The sequence below is a fragment of the Neoarius graeffei genome, chromosome 2 (genome assembly GCF_027579695.1).
Source record: "Neoarius graeffei isolate fNeoGra1 chromosome 2, fNeoGra1.pri, whole genome shotgun sequence".
Lineage (NCBI taxonomy): Eukaryota > Metazoa > Chordata > Actinopteri > Siluriformes > Ariidae > Neoarius > Neoarius graeffei.
The window spans coordinates 20,599,691-20,622,896 of NC_083570.1; the positions used below are offsets into that span (position 1 = coordinate 20,599,691).

The following is a 23,206-nucleotide window of genomic DNA, read 5'->3' on the forward strand; positions in this document are numbered from 1 at the left end:
AATGGCCCAGTCCAGGTCCTGCTCGCAACCCCAATGGCAGTGAAGGTCACGGGCAGAGTGACGTGGATCCACGCTAGCCACTGCAGGAGGGTTCCTGAACCAGCTGAGCAGAAGGGAAAAGAAGGCCTAAGTGACCCAGATGCTGACTAAAGCTCGTGAGGAAGAAAGGCATCACTACATGGAACAGTGCGAGTATCACATCAATCATGCACGCACCCTCAATAGGGAGAGTATTTCAGTGTCTAGCCGATAGATAAGTCTTTGGGTTTCAAGTTTCCTCCAAGTCCCGGTGAGGTGGGATGAGGGCTGATAGGGCATGCCCGCCCTCTGAGCACCAATATACGTCAAGAAGGGCAAGGGTTAACTCCGTAACATCATTGAGGCACTGAACAAGATGCGCAAGGTTGCTGAACAATTACGAGCAGATGAACATGGAGGAGTTGAAGACAGCTGATGGTGTTGGTTCAGTGGATGGAAGACTCTGATTCCATCCACCATACCGGTCCTGGGCTTAGTGATTGTGATGCTATGTTTGCTCCCTGTTTTCTGTCAATGTTGTATGTCTGTGTTTCAGAGGCAGCTGACAAATATTGGTTACCAGATGATGAAAATAGACTCAGACGACTTGCCTGACTGGCCTTCAAACCCACACGAAGACTATAACCCACCGTTCGATGACATTAGCACAGTTGACATGAATTAGTCCGAACTTAAAACACTTTCATTTATGGTTGTTTCCTGTTCTATTATTCCTGATCTATGTATATAGCTTGCTAGCATTAACTTAAGACGCCTATGTCTTATAAAAACAGCCTTAGCATTATCCCTGTACACTCAATGACATGTTAAGTCGAATCTCTCTGGGAATTCTTATCACTGAAACTGTGTATATTTCTTTTCTTTTAGCAATTATTATCCTGTAGGATAAAAAGGGGGGAAATGTGAGGGAAATTTAATGGATGAACATTATTATTCTCTGTGTTTCTCATGTTGAGCTAAAGTGGCTTAGTGTACTGAGAAGAGATGTTTTCCACATGCTGTAATTGCCTTTCTGTGACCTTGGTGGTAATAAGCAGGGTGCTTGAGTTCTTCCTAACTATGCATCTTCTCGTGATGTAACTGCCTTTCCTGATTTGGTGGTGATAAGCAGGGAGCTTGAGTTCTCCCTAACTTTCATCTGCCTGCACATACGTACCAAAGCATGCCAGATGCACTCATTAGCAAAGCTTCATAGAAAATCTTGAGCCAATCACGTGAAGATACGGGCAGTAAAGCGAATGCCTTTAGAGCAGGACTTTTCAAAGTGTGGGGCGCGCCTCCCCTAGGGGGCGCCAGAGTTCTTCGGGGGGGGGCGCAATGTGAGGAAAAATAAACCAGAATAAGTTACTATTGCGGACATTTAGCGAACTTCAGCTAGCCTTTACCAGAGACAAAATGGATCGATTTTTAGTACCTAAAGCTACAGTGAGTGAGGAGACAGAGTCTGGGTCAAGCAAAAAAAGAAGGAAGTATGACCACGATTATTTAAAGTTTGCAATTTCATGGACTGAATCTGAAGATGCTCCACTGCCACAGTGTGTTGTCTGCCAAGAGGTGCTAGCTAACAATGCTATGAGATGTTTAAAATGTGTAAAACAAGATGTTTAAAAAAAAAAGCACAGATGTTTAAAATGTGTAAAAAAAAAATAAAGATGTTTTAAAAAAGCACAGATGTTTAAAATGTGTAAATGAAAAAAATAAAAAGGTGTACAACAACCATTTTTTTTAAATACGAATGGAACATTAAGTATAGCAACAACAAAAATTGTAAGGGGGGGGCGCTGTTGTTTATTTGCTCTCTGAGGGGGGGGCTGACTCTCCTACACTTTGAAAACCCCTGCTTTAGAGTATATAGATAACAGCCACTAAAACACAACTCAGAGCGCGCGTGTACTCTCGGCATCACTGAAGTGGTGTCGTCTTCTCTTTCCTTTCCTATTTTATATATCTTTTATATGATCTACTATAATAAATAACTGAAAAGACAACTGCTAAGCATTCTGAAGTGTTTATTAGAAGTTTCCATTACACTATAGGATTGACTAAATCAGTGTTTCACAGGGGCATCGTGGCTCAGGTGGATAAGGCGCCATACCATAAATCCGGGGACCCGGGTTTGATTCTGACCCGAGGTCATTTCCCGAGGCCTTCCCGTCTCTCTCTCTCCCCCTCATTTCCTGTCTCTACACTGTCCTATCCAATAAAGGTGAAAAAAGCCCCAAAAAAATCAGTGTTTCGCAACCACTGGGCCATGAAATTTTTTCAAGTTTGAAGCCAAATACTAAATAGCTCAGGATGTCATAGTGTCCCAAATCCGTTAGCTGCTTTGCCATATACTTTTCAAGTGGAACAAATACATTTGTGGGTAAATTAAGAACAAGCCTTTATTTTGTCATATTTAACCCGCGCATGCGCGCGCACACACACAGAAGGAGGCTGAATAAATAAATCCATCTCTCTAGCCACTTTATCCTGTTCTACAGGGCCGCAGGCAAGCTGGAGCCTATCCCAGCTGACTACGGGCGAAAGGCGGGGTACACCCTGGACAAGTCGCCAGGTCATCACAGGGCTGACACATAGACACAGACAACCATTCATACTCACATTCACACCTACGGTCAATTCAGAGTCACCAGTTAACCTAACCTGCATGTCTTTGGACTGTGGGGGAAACCACCTGGAGGAAACCCACGCGGACACAGGGAGAACATGCAAACTCCGCACAGAAAGGCCCTCGCCGGCCACGAGGCTCGAACCCAGGACCTTCTTGCTGTGAGGCGACAGCGCTAACCACTACACCACTTTGAAAAATATTCATTCATTCATTCATTATCTCTAGCCGCTTTATCCTGTTCTACAGGGTCGCAGGCAAGCTGGAGCCTATCCCAGCTGACTACGGGCGAAAGGCGGGGTACACCCTGGACAAGTCGCCAGGTCATCACAGGGCTGACACAGACACAGACAACCATTCACACTCACATTCACACCTACGGTCAATTCAGAGTCACCAGTTAACCTAACCTGCATGTCTTTGGACTGTGGGGGAAACCACCTGGAGGAAACCCACGCGGACACAGGGAGAACATGCAAACTCCGCACAGAAAGGCCCTCGCCGGCCACGAGGCTCGAACCCAGGACCTTCTTGCTGTGAGGCGACAGCGCTAACCACTACACCACTTTGAAAAATATATATTTTTAAAATTCCTATTTATGCAGCATACAAGAGTCAAGGATGGAAATTCTATCCACTCCGAAACGCATTTAAAAATAACGGTTCTGCGTATCTGCTTTAAAGTAGAGAAGGTTCAGAACCCTTCCCTTGGGCTAAATGGAGAAAGGCGCGTTTGATTCGTTCTGGCTTGAATCGACTCGCTTAAACGAGTTCGGAAAAGAACCGATTCCATGAATCATTTCATCAGCAGGATCTCCGTCGAGGACAAAAGCGGCGCACCTGCGTGAAGGCTGGAGACGGAAAAGCAGCTTTGTTTCTCCTGAAATCATGCTGATCTGGGGTTTGATCAGGGATCGGCTGCTACAGGGATCATTTTGTTGATCTGAAAGTTTAAAAAAAAAACAGGATTATAAGAGACTATTTAGGGCGAACGATGATGATGATATCAGGGCTGTTTTATCACCAGCTGGCCTTTGTGATTTTCTGCCTCTCCAGTGGGAATGCAGGCGTCGCTCCTCGTTCTTCTCAGATTTCCGATCTCAAGTCCAAGCTATCCGGGGTGGAGGAGCTGCTGGAGGAGTTCCGCAAGCAGCTGCAGCAGGAGGATGACTCTGATCACCAGAGCGCAGAGGACGCCGGCGATGCGTGTCGTGTGAGCGATTTCGACGCGGCCGAGGAGCGCATCATCCGCGCCATGGCCTCCATTGAGCGCGGCGCCACCTTCCTGTCGGCCCCGGGCCGCGTGTACAGCCGCCGGGACTGCGTGCGCGCCTGCTGTGCCGAGCCTCGCTGCACTACGTCCATCGTTCAGGAGCAGCCGCTGCCGGACAGCGACGGTGCGGGTCTGCGCTGCTACCTGTTCAACTGCACGTACGGCGGCGCGAGCGTGTGCGCCTTTTCCTTTCAGCGGGGCTTCAGCACCTTCAGCCGGCTCGCGCGCAACGTCAGCGTGTCCAGAGAGCGTCACCGGAGGCCTTTGGAGGACGAAGATGAAGATGGTGACTCGTCGATGCGAGGTACAAGCAAAACGGTTTGGAGATCCACCGGTCTGGGCTGCGACTAGTCGGAGACGCAACAATTGCGATATGCGAATTAGCGGCAATTTTCACTTGGAATCACGGAAACTGACTTGAGAAGGGTTCGTGACGGCTTCGCGACACCGGCGACGCGTTTGCGGCTATTTTGAGAGAAATTTTCTTTATCCTGTTCTACAGGGTCGCAGGCGAGCTGGAGCCTATCCCAGCTGACTACGGGTGAAAGGCGGGGTACACCCTGGACAAGTCGCCAGGTCATCACAGGGCTGACACATAGACACAGACAACCATTCACACTCACATTCACACCTACGGTCAATTTAGAGTCACCAGTTAACCTAACCTGCATGTCTTTGGACTGTGGGGGAAACCGGGGCACCCGGAGGAAACCCACGCGGACACGGGGAGAACATGCAAACTCCACACAGAAAGGCCCTCGCCGGCCACTGGGCTCGAACCCGGACCTTCTTGCTGTGAGGCGACAGAGCTAACCACTACACCACCGTGCCGCCACTTTGCGACTCATGCGAGGAAATTGAGAAGGCCCGCGAATGTTTCAAGACACTTTTGAAACTATCACGAATGACGTTCGCAAGCACAGTGAGATACTGGCTTAAACCTGAGATCATACACCAGTCAGATGCTCCTGAAGATCTGGTAGCTCTCTCTCTCATAGGCACAAATTGATAGGCCCTTCGAAATGCATTAAAACCAGCAATCCACTAAAACATGTCACTGGATTCATACCATTGACCATTCTGGTTGAACCACCAAGACACTTTCATTGACCACGTAACTTTTGTCGTGCAATTTTTTGACACAAGCAAAAAATTGCTTCGTGTGCGGATATTTGCGACGGATCGCAGGTATCAAAAATGCTTGATCTTCTGCAATGAAAAAAAAATGCCAGTCGCTCATTTGTTGCAGAGATATCGCCGCCACATCTGTGTGTCTTTGCAATAACGAAGCAGTCACGTGATTTCCACGTGCCTTGCATCCCCCCTCCCTAAATCGCCCACTGGTCGCAGATAAACGCGCACACACAGCTCCAGTGGTGCTTGAAAGTTTGTGAACCTTTTCGAAGGTTCTCTATTTCTGCATAAATATGACCAAAAACATCATCGGATTTTCACACAAGTCCTCATCTCTCATCTCATTATCTCTAGCCGCTTTATCCTGTTCTACAGGGTCGCAGGCAAGCTGGAGCCTATCCCAGCTGACTATGGGCAAAAGGCGGGGTACACCCTGGACAAGTCGCCAGGTCATCACAGGGCTGACACATAGACACAGACAACCATTCACACTCACATTCACACCTACGGTCAATTTAGAGTCACCAGTTAACCTAACCTGCATGTCTTTGGACTGTGGGGGAAACCGGAGCAGCCGGAGGAAACCCACGCGGACACAGGGAGAACATGCAAACTCCACACAGAAAGGCCCTCGCCGGCCACGGGGCTCGAACCCGGACCTTCTTGCTGTGAGGCGACAGCGCTAACCACTACACCACCGTGCCGCCCCACACAAGTCCTAAAAGTAGATAAAAAGAACCCAGTTAAACAAATGAGATAAAAATATTACTCGGTCATTTATTTATTGAGGCAAATGATCCAATATTACATATCTCTGAGTGGCAAAAGTATGTGAACCTCTAGGATTAGCAGCTAATTTGAAGGTGAAATTAGAGTCAGGTGTTTTCAGTCAATGGGATGACAATCAGGTGTGAGTGGGCACCCTGTTTTATTTAAAGAACAGGGATCTATCAAAGTCTGATCTTCACAACACATGTTTGTGGAAGTGTATCTTGGCATGAATAAAGGAGATTTCTGAGGATCTCAGAAAAAGCGTTGTTGATGCTCATCAGGCTGGAAAAGGTTACAAAACCATCTCTAAAGAGTTTGGACTCCACCAATCCACAGTCAGACAGATTGTGTACAAATGGAGGAAATTCAAGACCATTGTTACCCTCCCCAGGAGTGGTCGACCAACAAAGATCACTCCAAGAGCAAGGCGTGTAATAGTCGGCGAGGTCACAAAGGACCCCAGGGTAACTTCTAAGCAACTGAAGGCCTCTCTCACATTGGCTAATGTTAATGTTCATGAGTCCACCATCAGGAGAACACTGAACAACAATGGTGTGCATGGCAGGGTTGCAAGGAGAAAGCCACTGCTCTCCGAAAAGAACATTGCTGCTCGTCTGCAGTTTGCTAAAGATCACGTGGACAAGCCAGAAGGCGATTGGAAAAATGTTTTGTGGATGGATGAGACCAAAATAGAACTTTTTGGTTTAAATGAGAAGCATTATGTTTGGAGAAAGGAAAACACTGCATTACAGTATAAGAACCTTATCCCATCTGTGAAACATGGTGGTGGTAGTATCATGGTTTGGGCCTGTTTTGCTGCATCTGGGCCAGGATGGCTTGCCATCATTGATGGAACAATGAATTCTGAATTATACCAGCGAATTCTAAAGGAAAATGTCAGGACATCAGTCCATCAACTGAATCTCAAGAGAAGGTGGGTCATGGAGCAAGACAACGACCCTAAGCACACAAGTCATTCTACCAAAGAATGGTTAAAGAAGAATAAAGTTAATGTTTTGGAATGGCCAAGTCAATGTCCTGACCTTAATCCAGTCGGAATGTTGTGGAAGGACCTGAAGTGAGCAGTTGATGTGAGGAAACCCACCAACATCCCAGAGTTGAAGCTGTTGTGTATGGAGGAACGGGCTAAAATTCCTCCAAGCCAGTGTCCAGGACTGATCAACAGTTACTGGAAACATTTAGTTGCAGTTATTGCTGCACAAGGGTTCACATACTTTTGCCACTCACAGATATGTAATATTGGATCATTTTCCTCAATAAATAAATGACCAAGTATAATATTTTTGTCTCGTTTGTTTAACTGGGTTCTCTTTATCTACTTTTAGGACTTGTGTGAAAATCTGATGATGTTTTAGGTCATATTTATGCAGAAATATAGAAAATTCTAAAGGGTTCACAAACTTTCAAGCACCACTGTACCCGAGAGGGGAAACGTGTCCCCAAAAATCGCAATACGCTTGCGACGAGAAGTCACCCGTGTGCGCTAGGCTTAACGCATCCTGATACGTCCCTGATAAGGACAGGAAAATACATCATCAGTGTATCAGTGCTTTTCATCTTGTCCTGCCAATCTTTACAGTCCGAACAGCCTGTACATGGATATTAGTTCTTGAAACATTTTTGTTTTCTTGGCTAACCCATGCTCAACAAATCTGGTGTAATAACTCTTTGTGGGGCCATCTGACCTTCTCGCAGAACTCGCATTTTAAAACCAAGTGTAAACTGGGCCTTTGATGCTTGCACTGTGTTTGAATTTTGGACCGGAAGTGTCAAAAAGTAAAGCCTCAGCTCGATTCTCATCAAGGTGGCCATTTTATTGAGCCAGATTTGGATGGTCGAGAATTCTTTAGTGTTGAGTCGAGTTATAGCTCACGTCTTCGATATTGGAGAACAATATCGATTCCCAGCCAGTGTCTGAGGTTTGCTGTTGGAAGAACGGGGAGTGGAGAATTCCTATAGCTATGGATTCTTCACTTCCAAGCCACATCAGTTGATTAGATTTCTCCAGGAGAAAAGTTTGTAAACACAAATGTACAATATATAGCCAAAAGTTTGTGGGCACCTATCTGACCATTCCAGATTTAGTCCCACTTATAACCTCCATTCTTCTGGGAAGGTTTTCCACTAGATGTTGGAGTGTGGCTGTGGGGATTTGCGATCATTCAGCTACAAGAGCTTTTGTGAGGTCAGCCACCGATGTTGGGTGCAGTGAGCATTCCCGGTCATCCCCGAGGTGTTGAGTGGGGTTGAGGTCAGGGACTCTGTGCAGGCCATTGAAGTTCCTCTGTGACAAAACCTCCTCAAACCGTTTCTTTATGTTGCTCGTTTTGTGCATGGGGCATTGTCATAACACAATATTGGTGAAAATAATGCAGGTCATATTAGTAATGCACCGATGTGAACATTTCTGGCTTTTTGACTGTGTATTGTTGTTTTATTGATTGTTACCAGCTGTCGGCTAATCCCTCCAATGACTGATTTAAACAGGCGCGTTTCCCCAAATACATTTTCACATCAGCACAAAGCAGGTCTAGATTGTGTCCCGCACTCCTGGAACAGCTAACAGTTTGTTTGGTCAGGAAACCTGGTTAATCATTAACAGCTTGGACCCTTGATACAGTCCCGTTGCACTAGTTTAAAATAAAGTGATTTTTATTGGGTCTGCAGTTGAATTTCTTTGTTTTTACAGTTAGGTCCATAAATATTTGGACAGAGACAACATTTTTCTAATTTTGGTTCTGTACATTACCACAATGAATTTTGAACAAAACAATTCAGATGCAGTTGAAGTTCAGACTTTCAGCTTTAATTCAGTGGGTTGAACAAAATGATTGCATAAAAATGTGAGGAACTAAAGCATTTTTTAAACACAATCCCTTCATTTCAGGGGCTCAAAAGTAATTGGACAAATTAAATAATTGTAAATAAAATGTTAATTTCTAATACTTGGTTGAAAACCCTTTGTTGGCAATGACTGCCTGAAGTCTTGAACTCATGGACATCACCAGACGCTGTGTTTCCTCCTTTTTAATGCTCTGCCAGGCCTTTACTGCAGCGGTTTTCAGTTGCTGTTTGTTTGTGGGCCTTTCTGTCTGAAGTTTAGTCTTTAACAAGTGAAATGCATGCTCAATCGGGTTGAGATCAGGTGACTGACTTGGCCATTCAAGAATATTCCACTTCTTTGCTTTAATAAACTCCTGGGTTGCTTTGGCTTTATGTTTTGGGTCATTGTCCATCTGTATTATGAAACGCCGACCAATCAGTTTGGCTGGATTTGAGCACACAGTACGTCTCTGAATACCTCAGAATTCATCCGGCTGCTTCTGTCCTGTCACATCATCAATAAACACTAGTGACCCAGTGCCACTGGCAGCCATGCATGCCCAAGCCATCACACTGCCTCTGCCGTGTTTTACAGATGATGTGGTATGCTTTGGGTCATGAGCTGTACTATGCCTTTGCCATAATTTTTTCTTTCCGTCATTCTGGTAGAGGTTGATCTTGGTTTCATCTGTCCAAAGAATGTTCTTCCAGAACTGTGCTGGCTTTTTTAGATGTTTTTTTAGCAAAGTCCAATCTAGACTTTTTATTCTTGAGGCTTATGAGTGGCTTGCACCGTGCAGTGAACCCTCTGTATTTACTTTCATGCAGTCTTCTCTTTATGGTAGATTTGGATATTGATAGGCCTACCTCCTGGAGAGTGTTGTTCACTTGGTTGGCTGTTGTGAAGGGGTTTCTCTTCACCATGGAAATTATTCTGCGATCATCCACTACTGTTGTCTTCTGTAGGCGTCCAGGTCTTTTTGCATTGATGAGTTCACCAGTGCTTTCTTTCTTTCTCAGGATGTACCAAACTGTAGATTTTGCCACTCCTAATATTGTAGCAATTTCTCGGATGGGTTTTTTCTGTTTTCGCAGCTTAAGGATGGCTTGTTTCACCTGCATGGAGAGCTCCTTTGACCGCATGTTTTCTTCACAGCAAAATCTTCCAAATGCAAGCACCACACCTCAAATCAACTCCAGGCCTTTTATCTGCTTAATTGAGAATGACATAACGAAGGAATTGCCCACACCTGCCCATGAAATAGCCTTTGAGTCAATTGTCCAATTCCTTTTGGTCCCTTTAAAAACAGGGTGGCACATGTTAAGGAGCTGAAACTCCTAAACCCTTCATCCAATTTTAATGTGGATACCCTCAAATGAAAGCTGAAAGTCTGGACTTTATGTCCATGTCCATTATATAACTATAACTTGAATATGTTTCAGTAAACAGGTAAAAAAACAAAATTTGTGTCAGTGTCCAAATATATATGGACCTAACTGTATGTCATGTTGATTTTTTCTATTCTTTGTTTGAATGATGCTGGAAATAATACTAGGATAATTTTTGACTTGAAACAGTTGGTGAAGGTCACAATATACCATCATGGGTTGCCAGTTTACTTGGGTGGACTGGTGTTGAAAGTAAAACTGGTGTTTACTCTGATTTTTTTTTTTCCTCTCAGAGCTGGACGAACCTCCACGCAGTGATGCTGGAATGGACGTGGTGATCCAACTGCCTACAGACTGGGCCATACTGGATGGCAGGGACAGCATGGATGACCACGGTGTTGTGCGTTACGAATGGGCTCTCGTTAAAGGAGATCCGTCTATCAGTATGAAGGTATAGACACTCAAGAGTGCACTGGATAACTCGGATTATGAGAAGCATCTGCTTTGCAGTTCTGCTTTTTTTTTTTTTTTAGTTCTTAACACACAAGCACTACATTGCAGCAGCAGCACAATGGATAAGATCGAGTCAGGTAATGTTTGTATCAAACATCACAATGGGGAAGAATATGATAATCGAGTTCTGCTCTATCTGAGGCTACATTGGGCACAGGCTCTTTGACAGTGCACATTACTGTCATTGGCGTCTACCTGCAGAGTTTGCCGCTCACTGGACGTTTTGTAGACTGGAGAATCCCAGGAGCTTCGGAAATACTCAAACGAATCTATCTGGCACCAATGGTTTCAGTCATGCTGTGGTGCAAATCCATCACCCTGGAGTTGATTTTTTTTTCCCCCAATAGCTGCATGTCTTGATGTATTATACTTTAGAGATTTACACTTAAGCTAAGACTTCTTTGGTGTTTACGCAGGTTACCCACCCAGGTCTGCTGAAGCTGAGCGGGCTCAGAGAGGGCGTCTATACTTTCCAGATGACGGTCACTGATACGATAGGACAGAAGAGTTCTGATAACGTCTCTGTCACCGTGTTGGCGCCTGAACGTCATGCAGAAGGTTAAAAAAACAAAAACAAACTCGTTCCATAACTACTAAATATCTCCGTCTGTGTGTATCACTATACTTTTGTGCGTGTTCTGTTGTTTCTCTTGCAGTATGTACTCATCATTGCTCGCCGTACCAGTTCATGTGTGATGACGGCTGCTGTATCGACATCAGCTACGCCTGTGATGGCAAACAGCACTGTCCTGATCGCTCAGACGAAGACTTCTGCAGCAACTGTGAGTTTATCTTCAACCTTAAAATCCTAGCTTAGTCTGATTCATTTTAAAGCATGTTTTGTGAATATTATCTAAGGAGTCTCCAGAGTCAGTGCTTTGTCACAGTCAGAGGTAAACCTGTAACCAAGTTCTCAGGCATGTGAAAGTCTTCGGAGTTATTACTGATAACAGGAATTAACTTCGAGTGATTGATATTTTTTTTTTATCATCATCTCACAGCAAGCAGTGTTAAAACTACCAAATATTTCTAATGTGACTAAAAGCAAGGGAATTGAACGGCCTGTTGCCGTTTTTTAATATACGGTATTTCTCCTATTTAGTTGACGGAGGCCGCAAGACGGTGACTCACACAGCCAGCGCTCTGTCTCCAAACGGAGGAGCCAGAGAAGCAGACGGCCGTGCCATGATCCCTTCAGGAGCACGCAATACCGAAACCCTCGTTGAGCCCAAACAACAAAAACAGCCTACAGGTGGCCAAGGTAACGACACCGCCCTCATCGAAGACATACAGTTCGTAAAGATCATCATACAAAATCTTATAGGTCAAGGTTATAATGTGTGGCTTTAACACCACACGCATCAAGGTTTCAGAGAAGAATTCCCCTCACTTTCTTTTTTTTTTGGATCACCCTCTTGCTTTTTGGAAACAAAGCCCCTCTGTGTCTTGTTACCTGATCCTCTACAAATCTCAAAGCTGCTCCTTGTAGCGAAGGCCAACTACAGGCTTGTTACTCATGTCCCTCTCTCTCCTCCAGCTCATTTTCGGTCTCTCAAACCTACAAACACACACTCACTCTCTAGCTATATATATACACACTGTATATAACCTACACTGAGAACTTCGAGAACATCTTGAGGAGCTGATTAGATGGGCGTTTACCTCAGATGTTACTTCATCTCTCTCACTCTCTAGATCCCTGCATGATGCCCCCTGTGGTTGGTCCATGTAAAGGCGTTTTCGCACGTTGGTACTATGACCCCACAGCCGGAGAGTGTAAACACTTCCTGTACAGTGGCTGCAAAGGAAACCACAACAACTTCCTGCAGCAGGCCGACTGTGCAAATGAGTGTATCCAGAAACCTGGTGAGATTTCGATGAAAATCCTGACTTGTCATTATTACATGGAGGATTCAGTAGCTCATTCGGGATTAGTTGAAATGAAACCGTATAACTAGATTTCTGTTAATTGTTAAAAGCACTATAGAGATGAAAGTGCATCCCAGATATCACTACGAAAGATGTGAATGCTGTATATGGAAAATGTGTTTCAGCTCCAGGTGATCAGCAAGCTGCTGCAGCGCCTCCTCCCACCACACGCACAAACACAGGTCCTGCACTTCTGCTCTCGTATACTGTTTGTTTGTTACTTGCTTTAAGTTTATATGTTCCTGAGAAACCACAAAGCCATTTGCCCCGACCATGACCGAAGTCAAAATTTATCTGTTACAAAGTGCTAACACGAGAGAATCATTCCATAAATGTGAAAAAAAAATTGCCTTATTTAACAGAAATCTTCACCCTGTCAATAATAACATTCATATCTTGTCAGAGCTGATGTTAGAGAAAATCAATTAACGCTGCCTTCTTCTGACCAATCAGAATCAAGAATTCAGTCGCGCTGTGGTATATTTATTGATCAACAATATTTAATAAGGCGGTGCAATTCAGCTAAGGCTGGTTTAAATGGAGGCCTGTAATATAACTAAACATATACAAGCACCTAAAAAAAGTATATAAATATGTGGATATCGTATGCAGTTGGTGGATGGCTCAGTTGATAACATCACTGACTTAGTGTACTCTGGTGCAGGAGGTCATGGGTTGAGGCAACTCCAGTGAGGGCCTGTAGACAAGGCCCTTAATGCTACCTGCCTACCTCATAAAAATGAGAGACGGAAAAATAAGAGTCATGCTGGCTCAGACGTCACCTGGTCTAACAAGGAAACAGGGCAGCCTGATGAGAAATGGGCTACTGGAACAAGAGCAAGACACTCATGGAGAAGAGCTGGGAACACTGGACTATTGGAATCCTACTATTCAAGTAATCCCAGAGAGAGGGGTTACATGCAAAGGATGTGAGACCAATGGATGCTTCAATACCCAACATTTACAGTAACACCAAAACAACTCGTAATTCAGTGTTCCAATATCCACAAACAGCAACTGCAGATCACAACTAGAGATTGATGAGATACACTCCTCCTAGGGCGGCATGGTGGTGTAGTGGTTAGCGCTGTCGCCTCACAGCAAGAAGGTCCGGGTTCGAGCCCCGTGGCCGGCGAGGGCCCTTCTGTGCGGAGTTTGCATTTTCTCCCCGTGTCCGCGTGGGTTTCCTCTGGGTGCTCCGGTTTCCCCCACAGTCCAAAGACATGCAGGTTAGGTTAACTGGTGACTCTAAATTGACCGTAGGTGTGAATGTGAGTGTGAATGGTTGTCTGTGTCTATGTGTCAGCCCTGTGATGACCTGGCGACTTGTCCAGGGTGTACCCCGCCTTTCGCCCGTAGTCAGCTGGGATAGGCTCCAGCTTGCCTGCGACCCTGTAGAACAGGATAAAGCGGCTAGAGATAATGAGATGAGATGAGACACTCCTCCTATGGCATGGAGGAGTCAGGATGCCAGGTCAGGGGGTTGGTTGGTTGGTTGGTTGATCATCATCCCCCCCACACTCGGAAATTGAGACTGGGAGCACCCCAGCAACACACCTTTACGAGCAAGAGATTAATGCAGATAGCAACAAAGCTGAACATCTTGAACCACCACCGTGCCCGACTATCATGACTGTGTGAAGTACCTCCTGAAAATCTCCTAGATGATGTGAATGCAGCAATACGAACAATCCCTACTATGACCATTACTGAGACACATCACAGCAACAGTGATCCTGGAAATGCTTGGCTAGAAGATGGACACAAACCATAAGGTGCAATATCCACCATGGAAGAGAAGTTTAGAGGCTAAGATCAAGGTGACCCAGAGAGAAGTTAACCAGCTATCAGAACTCCAGAAAGGCATGACAAGGAAAAGGCTACTTAAGAAGTTCGGACTGCCAAACAAAGACTCTCAGCTGTAGCTATGCATCTAAGGAAGTACACAAGCAAAGCTGAAACCAGGAGAATAAACAGGATGTTCTCCACTCAACCATCAAAAGGTATACATCCAGTGGCAGGGTAATAACATAGTTCCAGATGCACAAAGGCTGGAGACTGAACAAGACTGGAAAAGGATATAGGAGAAGTTAAAATCACATAACGACAGTGCTCAGTGGCTAATAGACCTGAGAGCCAAATACAGCAGTCTCCATGAACAAGACCCAGTAACCATCACTGTGGCAGACATCCAAGTAAGAGTCTCGAAAATGAAGAACTGGACAGCACTAGGCCCAGATATGGTTCACGCCTACTGGCTAAAGAAGCTAACATGAGCACTTGGCAGCACAGATGAACCAGCTGCTCAGAGATGGGGCTCACCCGGAATGGCTGAAGGTCAGACGGTCCTGATCCTGAAGGACCCACAGAAGGGAGCAGTCCCATCCAGCTACTACCCGATAACCTGCCTCTGCACAAAATGGAAGCTCCTGTCAAGCACCATAGCGGATAAGATGAGTAGGCACATGACTCAATACATGAGCGAGGCCCAGAAAGGAATTGGTAGGCGCACCAGAGGAGCAAAACATCAGCTACTGGTAGACAGTGCAGTAGCTCGAGACCGCAGAACCAGACATGCCAATCTGTGCACTGCCTGGATTGACGACAAGAAAGCCCATGACTCAATGCCCTACACATGGATCCTGGAATGCTTGAAACTGTACAACATCAATAGGACTCTCAGAACCTTCATCAAGAACTCAATGAGGCTGTGGAAGACAACCCTAGAGGCCAACTTCAAGCCAATAACACAGGTCACCATCAAGTGTGGCATATACCAAAGAGATGCCCTGTCCCTGCTGCTGTTCTGCATAGGACCGAACCCCCTCAGCCAGATCATCACCAAGAGCAGGTATGGATACACACTGCAAAATGGAGCAACCATCAACCACTTCCTCTCCAGGAATGACATCAAGCTGTATGCCAGGTCTGAGTGGGACATCAACTCACTGATCCACACCACCAGGATCTACAGCAATGACATCGGAATGTCATTCGGACTAGATAAGTGTGCCCGGATGGTAAGAAGGAGAAGGAAAGCAGTCAAAACTGAGGGGGTGGTGCTACCAGATGGCATAATAGGAGACATGGAAGACAGCTACAAGTACTTTGGAATCCCACACACAAATGGCAACCATGAAGAGGCCTCTAGGAAAGCAGCAACAGCCAAATACCTATAGAGGGTAAGGCAAGTCCTAAGAAGTCAGCAGAATGGGAAGAACAAGGTCTGGGCCATCAACACCTATGCCCTGCTGGTCATCAGATACCCTGCTGGCATAATAAGCTGGCTGAAGGAGGAGATAGAGGCCTCTAACAAGAAAACTCCTGACAATGCATGGGGGGGGTTCACCCCAAGTCCAGCATCCTTAGGCCGTACGCTAAGAGGAATGAAGAAGGCTGAGGACTAATGAGCGTCAGAGCCACTATCCAGGATGACACAACAAAGATCCACCAGGGAGATGGCCCCAAATGATGAAGTGCTTATAGTGAATACCTCAGGCAGCAGAAACCCAAGAAGGAAGTGCAAGAGGAACCATCATGGAAAGACAAACCACTGCAGGGAATATACCACTAGCAGATAGAAGTGGCTGATACTGAAAAATCCTACCAGTGGCTGGATAAACCTGGACTGGAAGACTGTACTAATCATAGCTGCACAGGAACAGGCCCTAAGCACAAGATCGATAGAGGCCGGGGTCTACCACACGAGGCAGGTCCCCAGGTGCAGACTGTGCAAAGATGCCTCTGAGACAATCCAGCACATAACAGCAAGGTGTAAGATGCTAGCAGGAAGAGTGTACATGGAACGCCATAACCAAGTGGCTGGCATGGTGTACAGAAACGTCTGTGCCAAGTATGGACTGGAAGTCCCAAGGTCAAAGTGGGACACACCTCTGAAGGTGGTTGAGAATGACCAAGCTAAGATCCTGTGGGACTTCCAGATACAGACGGACAAACTGGTAATGGCTAACCAACCGGACATGGTAGTGGTGGACAAACGGGAGAACAAGGCTGTGGTGATAGATGTGGCAATACCAAGTGACAATAACACCAGGAAAAAGGACCTTGAAAGCTTGAGAAGTATCAAGAGCTAGAAAAGATGTGGAAGATGAAGACAACAGTGGTCCCCCTGGTGATAGGAGCCCTTGGTGCAGTGACCCCCAAACTGGGAGAGTGGCTCCAACAGATCCCAGGAACAACATCCAAGATCTCTGTCCAGAAAAATGCAGTCCTAGAAATAGCTAAGATACTGCACAGAACCCTCAAACTCCCGAGCCTCTGGTAGAAGACCCGAGCTTGAGGGGGGGAAAAAAATACCACCCAAAGGAGGGGCGAGTGGGGAATTTTTTATATAATATATAAAAAATATTATAAAATAAATTACACAAAAACTATAGGCTATGAATACATATATATCCAAACTAAATACACAAATGAAGTCTGAGATTCTTCTTGAATTTAGGGAATGATGCTTCCTTTCTCAAACTACTTGGAAGTGTGCTCTACACTATAGCCCCATTTAAGTGAAAAGAACTATGGTACTTTGCAGTTTTAGCAAGGGGCAAACGGAGAAGATCTTTATTTCGAGTATTGCATGTTTGGAAATTGCGCGAGTAGCAAAAGTCATGTAAAACAGGCACAAGGCCATTTACGCACTTGAAAATTTGTAGGCAAATTTATTTCCTGCGAGATTCTAATGATTGCCAACTAAGAATGCGACTGATTTCATGCTGTTGGATTTTGCAACCCTCAGTAATACTGACTGCACGCCTCTGAAGTTTTTTCCAAATAGTCGTGATTAGTTTTTCCACAACAATCCCAGACAGCTGAACAGTCATCAAACAGGGGAAGTATCGTGATGTTATACAAGGTGATACAAGCCTCACGAGGAATGATCTTACAGGCTTTCTGGAATATGTCCAACCGAGATTTTGGTGGAAACGTGGTCAATATGGTCATTCCAAGAGAGGGTTGGATCAAGCATAACACCAAGATACTGGAATTGATAAACTCTACTTATTGTATGCCTTAACACAAAAATTAGTAACCCTGGCTAGCCTTTGATGTGTACCTATAAGCATTATTTTGTTTTTTTGAGTAGTGTGTGTGTGTGTGTGTGTGTGTGTGTGTGTGTAGTTGCCAGATTACCCAGTGCCGAAGCCAAATCCAAGAATTCTGCATCATTTTCCCAGAATGCTCAACCAGTAACTAAGGCTCATACAGAATTGATTGGACACGCGCCGCCAGAGTCAGGTTTGTGTGTGTCATATTAATTTTTAGCTAGCTAAAAATATACGAGTAACAGAAATACGACCAGGCATACAAGTTTTTTTTCTCCACAAGTATAGGTGCAATCCTGGCTCTGATTCTCGGGGTGATTATTAGTGCTGTGCTCTTGCTGATGGTGGGCTGCAGATTGCGTGTGCGACGTCACAGGAGGAAGAAAGCTCTGCCGCTCACCACCGAGGAATCTGATTACCTCATCAACGGCATGTACCTGTAGTCCAGCACACACACACACACACACACAAAGGAAGCAGAGTATGCTTACAGGATGTGCAGATTTGGAAGGGAAAACCATGGATATAATTAAAATGTAGAATATAATAATATAGAATATCAGCTGCTACATCGAGTCTGAACACATCTAAACCTTCTGGTATGAAGCAGTTCCACTTGTTTTGATATTCAGTGTCTTAGAGTCATAGCAGGAAGGCCTTCAAAGGAAAAAGTCACCAGGATGTCATTAAATTCAACTAAAAATAAAATAAATACTGGAAAAACCTGCACCTAACCTGTCAAGAACAAGAGTCTGAACCTGGACGTTCGAAGACCAGGTGATGTTTTTCTTTTCCAGTATAGTTTCGTGAGGTTGTGCCTCATGTAACCTCAGATTCCTGCTCTTGGAACCTGATGTGGTTTTCTGCTGTGGTAAACCATCTGCCTCACAGTTTGACATATTACGATGCTTTTCTGCTCACCAAGGTTGTAAAAAGAGTGGTTATTTGAGTTACCAAAGCTTTCATATCAACTCGAAGCAGTCTGGACATTCTCCTCTGATCTCTCTCATCAACAAGGTGTTTCCACTGGCAGAACTGCTGCTGTTTTTTGTTTTGCGCGCCATTCTGTGTAGAAACCTGTTGTGTGTGAAAATCGCATGAGATCAGCAGATTTGGTTTGAGTGGCTGATATCCTTTCCTAGTGTATTTTGAAGACATAGATTTAAAAAAAAAAAGGAGAAACAGGAGTCCGGCATTTCCAAATTTAAATAATGAATTGTGCATTAAAATGAAAATTCTTGAACAAACTTTGAAATTAAGGACACATTGGAATGAAATCTACGACCAAAACCTAAAAACAAGTCCTGTATTATTATTATTGCATAGTATTTAAATACAACCCCAATTCCATAAATTTGAGACACTGTGTAAAACGTAAATAAACAAGAGTGCTCCGAGAGCACACTATCCCGCATTGGGATCCTATCAAGTTTCATGAAATTCCTCCAAAAATTGTGAGAGGAGTTGTTTTCAGAAGGTGAGTACCCTTCCTGGGACGGACATCGCCACGACATAATCCCCCTTTGGACCTTTCGGCCAGCGGGGGATAAAAATTGTGAGGGAAGTTGATTTCAGAAAGCAAGCACACCTTGATGAAATTGCCAAAGTATAAGTTTGTTAATAATCATCAAGCGCATAACTTTGGTAAAATTTGCCCAAATTAAACGAAATTTCAATATGCGTGTAACTGTCATATAACAAAGCCTTTTGCCAAGTTTAGTGAAATTCCTCCACAAATTGAGGAGTTGAAATTGTCAAAGAAAAATTGTGAGAGTTTGGGACAAAGTACAAATTGTAAATAAAAACGGAATGCAATGATGTGGAAGTTTCAAAATTCCATATTTTATTCAGAATAGAACATAGATGACATATCAAATGTTTAAACTGAGAAAATGTATCATTTAAAGAGAAAAATTAGGTGATTTTAAATTTCATGACAACACATCTCAAAGTTGGGACAAGGCCATGTTTCCCACTGTGAGACATCCCCTTTTCTCTTTACAACAGTCTGTAAACGTCTGGGGATTGAGGAGACAAGTTGCTCAAGTTTAGGGATAGGAATGTTAACCCATTCTTGTCTAATGTAGGATTCTAGTTGCTCAACTGTCTTAGGTCTTTTTTGTCGTATCTTCCGTTTTATGATGCGTCAAATGTTTTCTATGGGTGAAAGATCTGGACTGCAGGCTGGCCAGTTCAGTACCCGGACCCTTCTTCTATGCAGCCATGATGCTGTAATTGATGCAGTATGTGGTTTGGCATTGTCATGTTGGAAAATGCAAGGTCTTCCCTGAAAGAGACGTCGTCTGGATGGGAGCATATGTTGCTCTAGAACCTGGATATACCTTTCAGCATTGATGGTGTCTTTCCAGATGTGTAAGCTGCCCATGCCACACGCACTAATGCAACCCCATACCATCAGAGATGCAGGCTTCTGAACTGAGCGCTGATAACAACTCGGGTCGTCCTTCTCCTCTTTAGTCCGAATGACACAGCGTCCCTGATTTCCATAAAGAACATCAAATTTTGATTCGTCTGACCACAGAACAGTTTTCCACTTTGCCACAGTCTATTTTAAATGAGCCTTGGCCCAGAGAAGACGTCTGCGCTTCTGGATCATGTTTAGATACGGCTGCTTCTTTGAACTATAGAGTTTTAGCTGGCAACGGCGGATGGCACGGTGACTTGTGTTCACAGATAATGTTCTCTGGAAATATTCCTGAGCCCATTTTGTGATTTCCAATACAGAAGCATGCCTGTATGTGATGCAGTGCCGTCTAAGGGCCCGAAGATCACGGGCACCCAGTATGGTTTTCCGGCCTTGACCCTTACGCACAGAGATTCTTCCAGATTCTCTGAATCTTTTGATGATATTATGCACTGTAGATGATGATATGTTCAAACTCTTTGCAATTTTACACTGTCGAACAACTTTCTGATATTGCTCCACTATTTGTCGGCGCAGAATTCGGGGGATTGGTGATCCTCTTCCCATCTTTACTTCTGAGAGCCGCTGCCACTCCAAGATGCTCTTTTTATACCCAGTCATGTTAATGACCTATTGCCAATTGACCTAATGAGTTGCAATTTGGTCTTCCAGTTGTTCCTTTAACTTTTCCAGCCTCTTATTGCCCCTGTCCCAACTTTTTTGAGATGTGTTGCTGTCATGAAATTTCAAATGAGCCAATCTTTGGCATGAAATTTCAAAATGTCTCATTTTCGACATTTGATATGTTGTCTATGTTCTATTGTGAATACAATATCAGTTTTTGAGATTTGTAAATTATTGCATTCCGTTTTTATTTACAATTTGTACTTTGTCCCAACTTTTTTGGAATCGGGGTTGTACACCCTCATGAAATTGTCAAAGTACAAGTTATTTAATCAAGTTGATTTCAGAAGGAAAGCACACACTCATGAAATTGTCAAAGTATAATTTTATTAATCAAGAGCTGTAACTCTGGTAAAAATGTGACCGAATTAAACGAAATTACAGTATGCATACTACCGACATATAACAAAGAATCCTGCCAAGGTTTGTGAAATTCCTCCAAAAATTGTGAGAGGAGTTAATTTCAGAAGGTGAGCACCCTTCCCGGGATAGACGGATGGACTGACGGACATCGCCACGACATGATCCCCCTTCAGGCCTTTCGGCCAGCGGGGGATAAAAACAATGACAATTTGCAAACCTTGGAAACCCTGTATTTCATTGAAAATAGTACAAAGACAACATATCAGATGTTGAAACTGAGAAATGTTATTGGTTTTTTTTGAAAAATGTATGCTCATTTTGAATTTGATGTCAGCAACACATTTCAAAAAAGTTGGGGTGGGGCCTGTTTACCACTGTGTTGCATCACCTCTACTTTTAACACTCTAAATGCTTGGGAACTGAGGAGACCAGTTGCTGTAGTTTTGAAAGAGAAAGGCTGTCCCATTCTTGCCTGACATACAATTTCAGTTGCTCAACAGTTCAGAGTCTCCTTTATTGTATTTTGTGCTTCATAATGTGTCAGATGATTTAAATGGGAGACAGATCTGAGACTGCAGGCAGGCCAGTTTAGCACCCGGACTCTTATTATGGAGCCATGCAGTTTAATGTGTGCAGAAAGCAGTTTGGCATTGTCTTGATGAAATAAGCAAGGCCTTCCCTGAAAAAGAGTTTGTCTGAATGGCAGCGTATTGCTCTGAAACGTGCATACATCATTCAGTATTCATGATGCCTTCCCAGATGTACAAGCTACCCATGTCATGTGCACTAATGCACCCTCATTCCATCACAGATGCTGGCTTTTGAACTACGCATTGATAAGCCAGATGATCCCTCTCCTCTTTAGCCTGGAGGATGTGGTGCCCATGATTTCTAAAAAGAATTTCTACTTTTCATTTGTCAGACTTCGGGACAAACTTCACTTCAGTCTGTTGTAAAAGAGCTCGGGCCCAGAGAAGGTGGTGGTGTTTCTGGATATTGTTTATATCTGGTTTTAACTTGCATTTGTGGATGCAGTAATGAACCGTTTTCACAGACGACGGTTTTCTGAAGTGTTCCTGAACCCATACAGTGATTTCCACTACAGACACGTGTCTGCTTTTAATGCAGTGTCTCTGAGGGCCTGAAGATCACAGGCATCCAATGCCAGTTTTCAGCCTTGTCTCTTGCATACAGAGATTTCTCCAGATTCTCTGAATTTTTTCATATTATGATACATTATGGACCATCAATGATATGATCCCCAAATTCTTTGCAATTTTACATTGAGTAACGTTATTCTTAAATTGTTGCACTGTTTGTCTCTGCAGTCTTTCACAGAGCGATGAACCCCTCCCCATCTTTACTTCTGAGAGACTCCGCCTCTCTGGGATGCTCTTTTATACCCAATCATGTAAATGACCTGTAACCAATTAACTAAATTAGGGTTTTTTTTTGTTTTTTTAATCATTACACAACTTTTTCAGTCTTTTGTTGCTCCTGTCCCAACTTTTTTGAAATGTGTTGCCGACGTCAAATTTAAAATGAGCATACATTTCTATTTTAAAAAAAAAAATCTGTTTCAATATTTGATATGTGGTCCTTGTACTATTTTCAGTGAAATATAGGCTTTCCAAGATTTGCAAAATCATCATATTCTGTTTATTTACATTTTACACAGTGTCCCAAATATATGGAATTGGGGTTGTAAATCAAAGGTAAAGAAACAACTATATTCCTGTAAAGTTATTCATTTTAATAAGACTCACGAATAAGACAATAACACTTTGCTTTTTTTTTTTTAAATCTGTACATTTTTGGCCCCATTTGTCTTTAAAAAAAATACTGAAAAGTTTAAGTTTATCCAGAAAAATTAGATTTTTAAATAAATATTTTTCTTATGACCTAAAGCTTTTACTTGTATATGTTTTAGGTTTCATAGTTATTTCATAATCTTGCCTTCTCTTATGCCTACGTTTATAACTTTCTGTAAACGTTTTTGGACCTACAGTGGATATAAAAAGCGTACGCAAGCCGTTAAAATGATCGGTTTTTCTGATGTAACAAAATGAGACCACGATAAATAACTTCAAAACTTTTCCCACCTTTAATGTGACTTATAACCTGTACAATTCAATTGAAAAACAAACAAATCTGTTCGGGGGGAGGAAAAA

At 43.7% G+C, this 23,206-nt stretch overlaps 1 protein-coding gene across 1 annotated transcript; it reads left to right on the top strand.

Moving 5' to 3' along the window:
• Nucleotides 1-3,480: 3,480 nt before the first annotated feature.
• lrp11 (low density lipoprotein receptor-related protein 11) lies at nt 3,481-18,917 on the top strand. The gene is made up of 9 exons (XM_060907029.1): nt 3,481-4,227; nt 10,355-10,512; nt 10,991-11,132; nt 11,231-11,356; nt 11,677-11,835; nt 12,270-12,440; nt 12,629-12,685; nt 17,640-17,756; nt 17,852-18,917. The coding sequence occupies exons 1-9, from the start codon at nt 3,645-3,647 to the stop codon at nt 18,004-18,006; spliced, it is 1,668 nt and encodes a 555-aa protein (XP_060763012.1). The 5' UTR covers nt 3,481-3,644; the 3' UTR covers nt 18,007-18,917.
• Nucleotides 18,918-23,206: the final 4,289 nt, after the last annotated feature.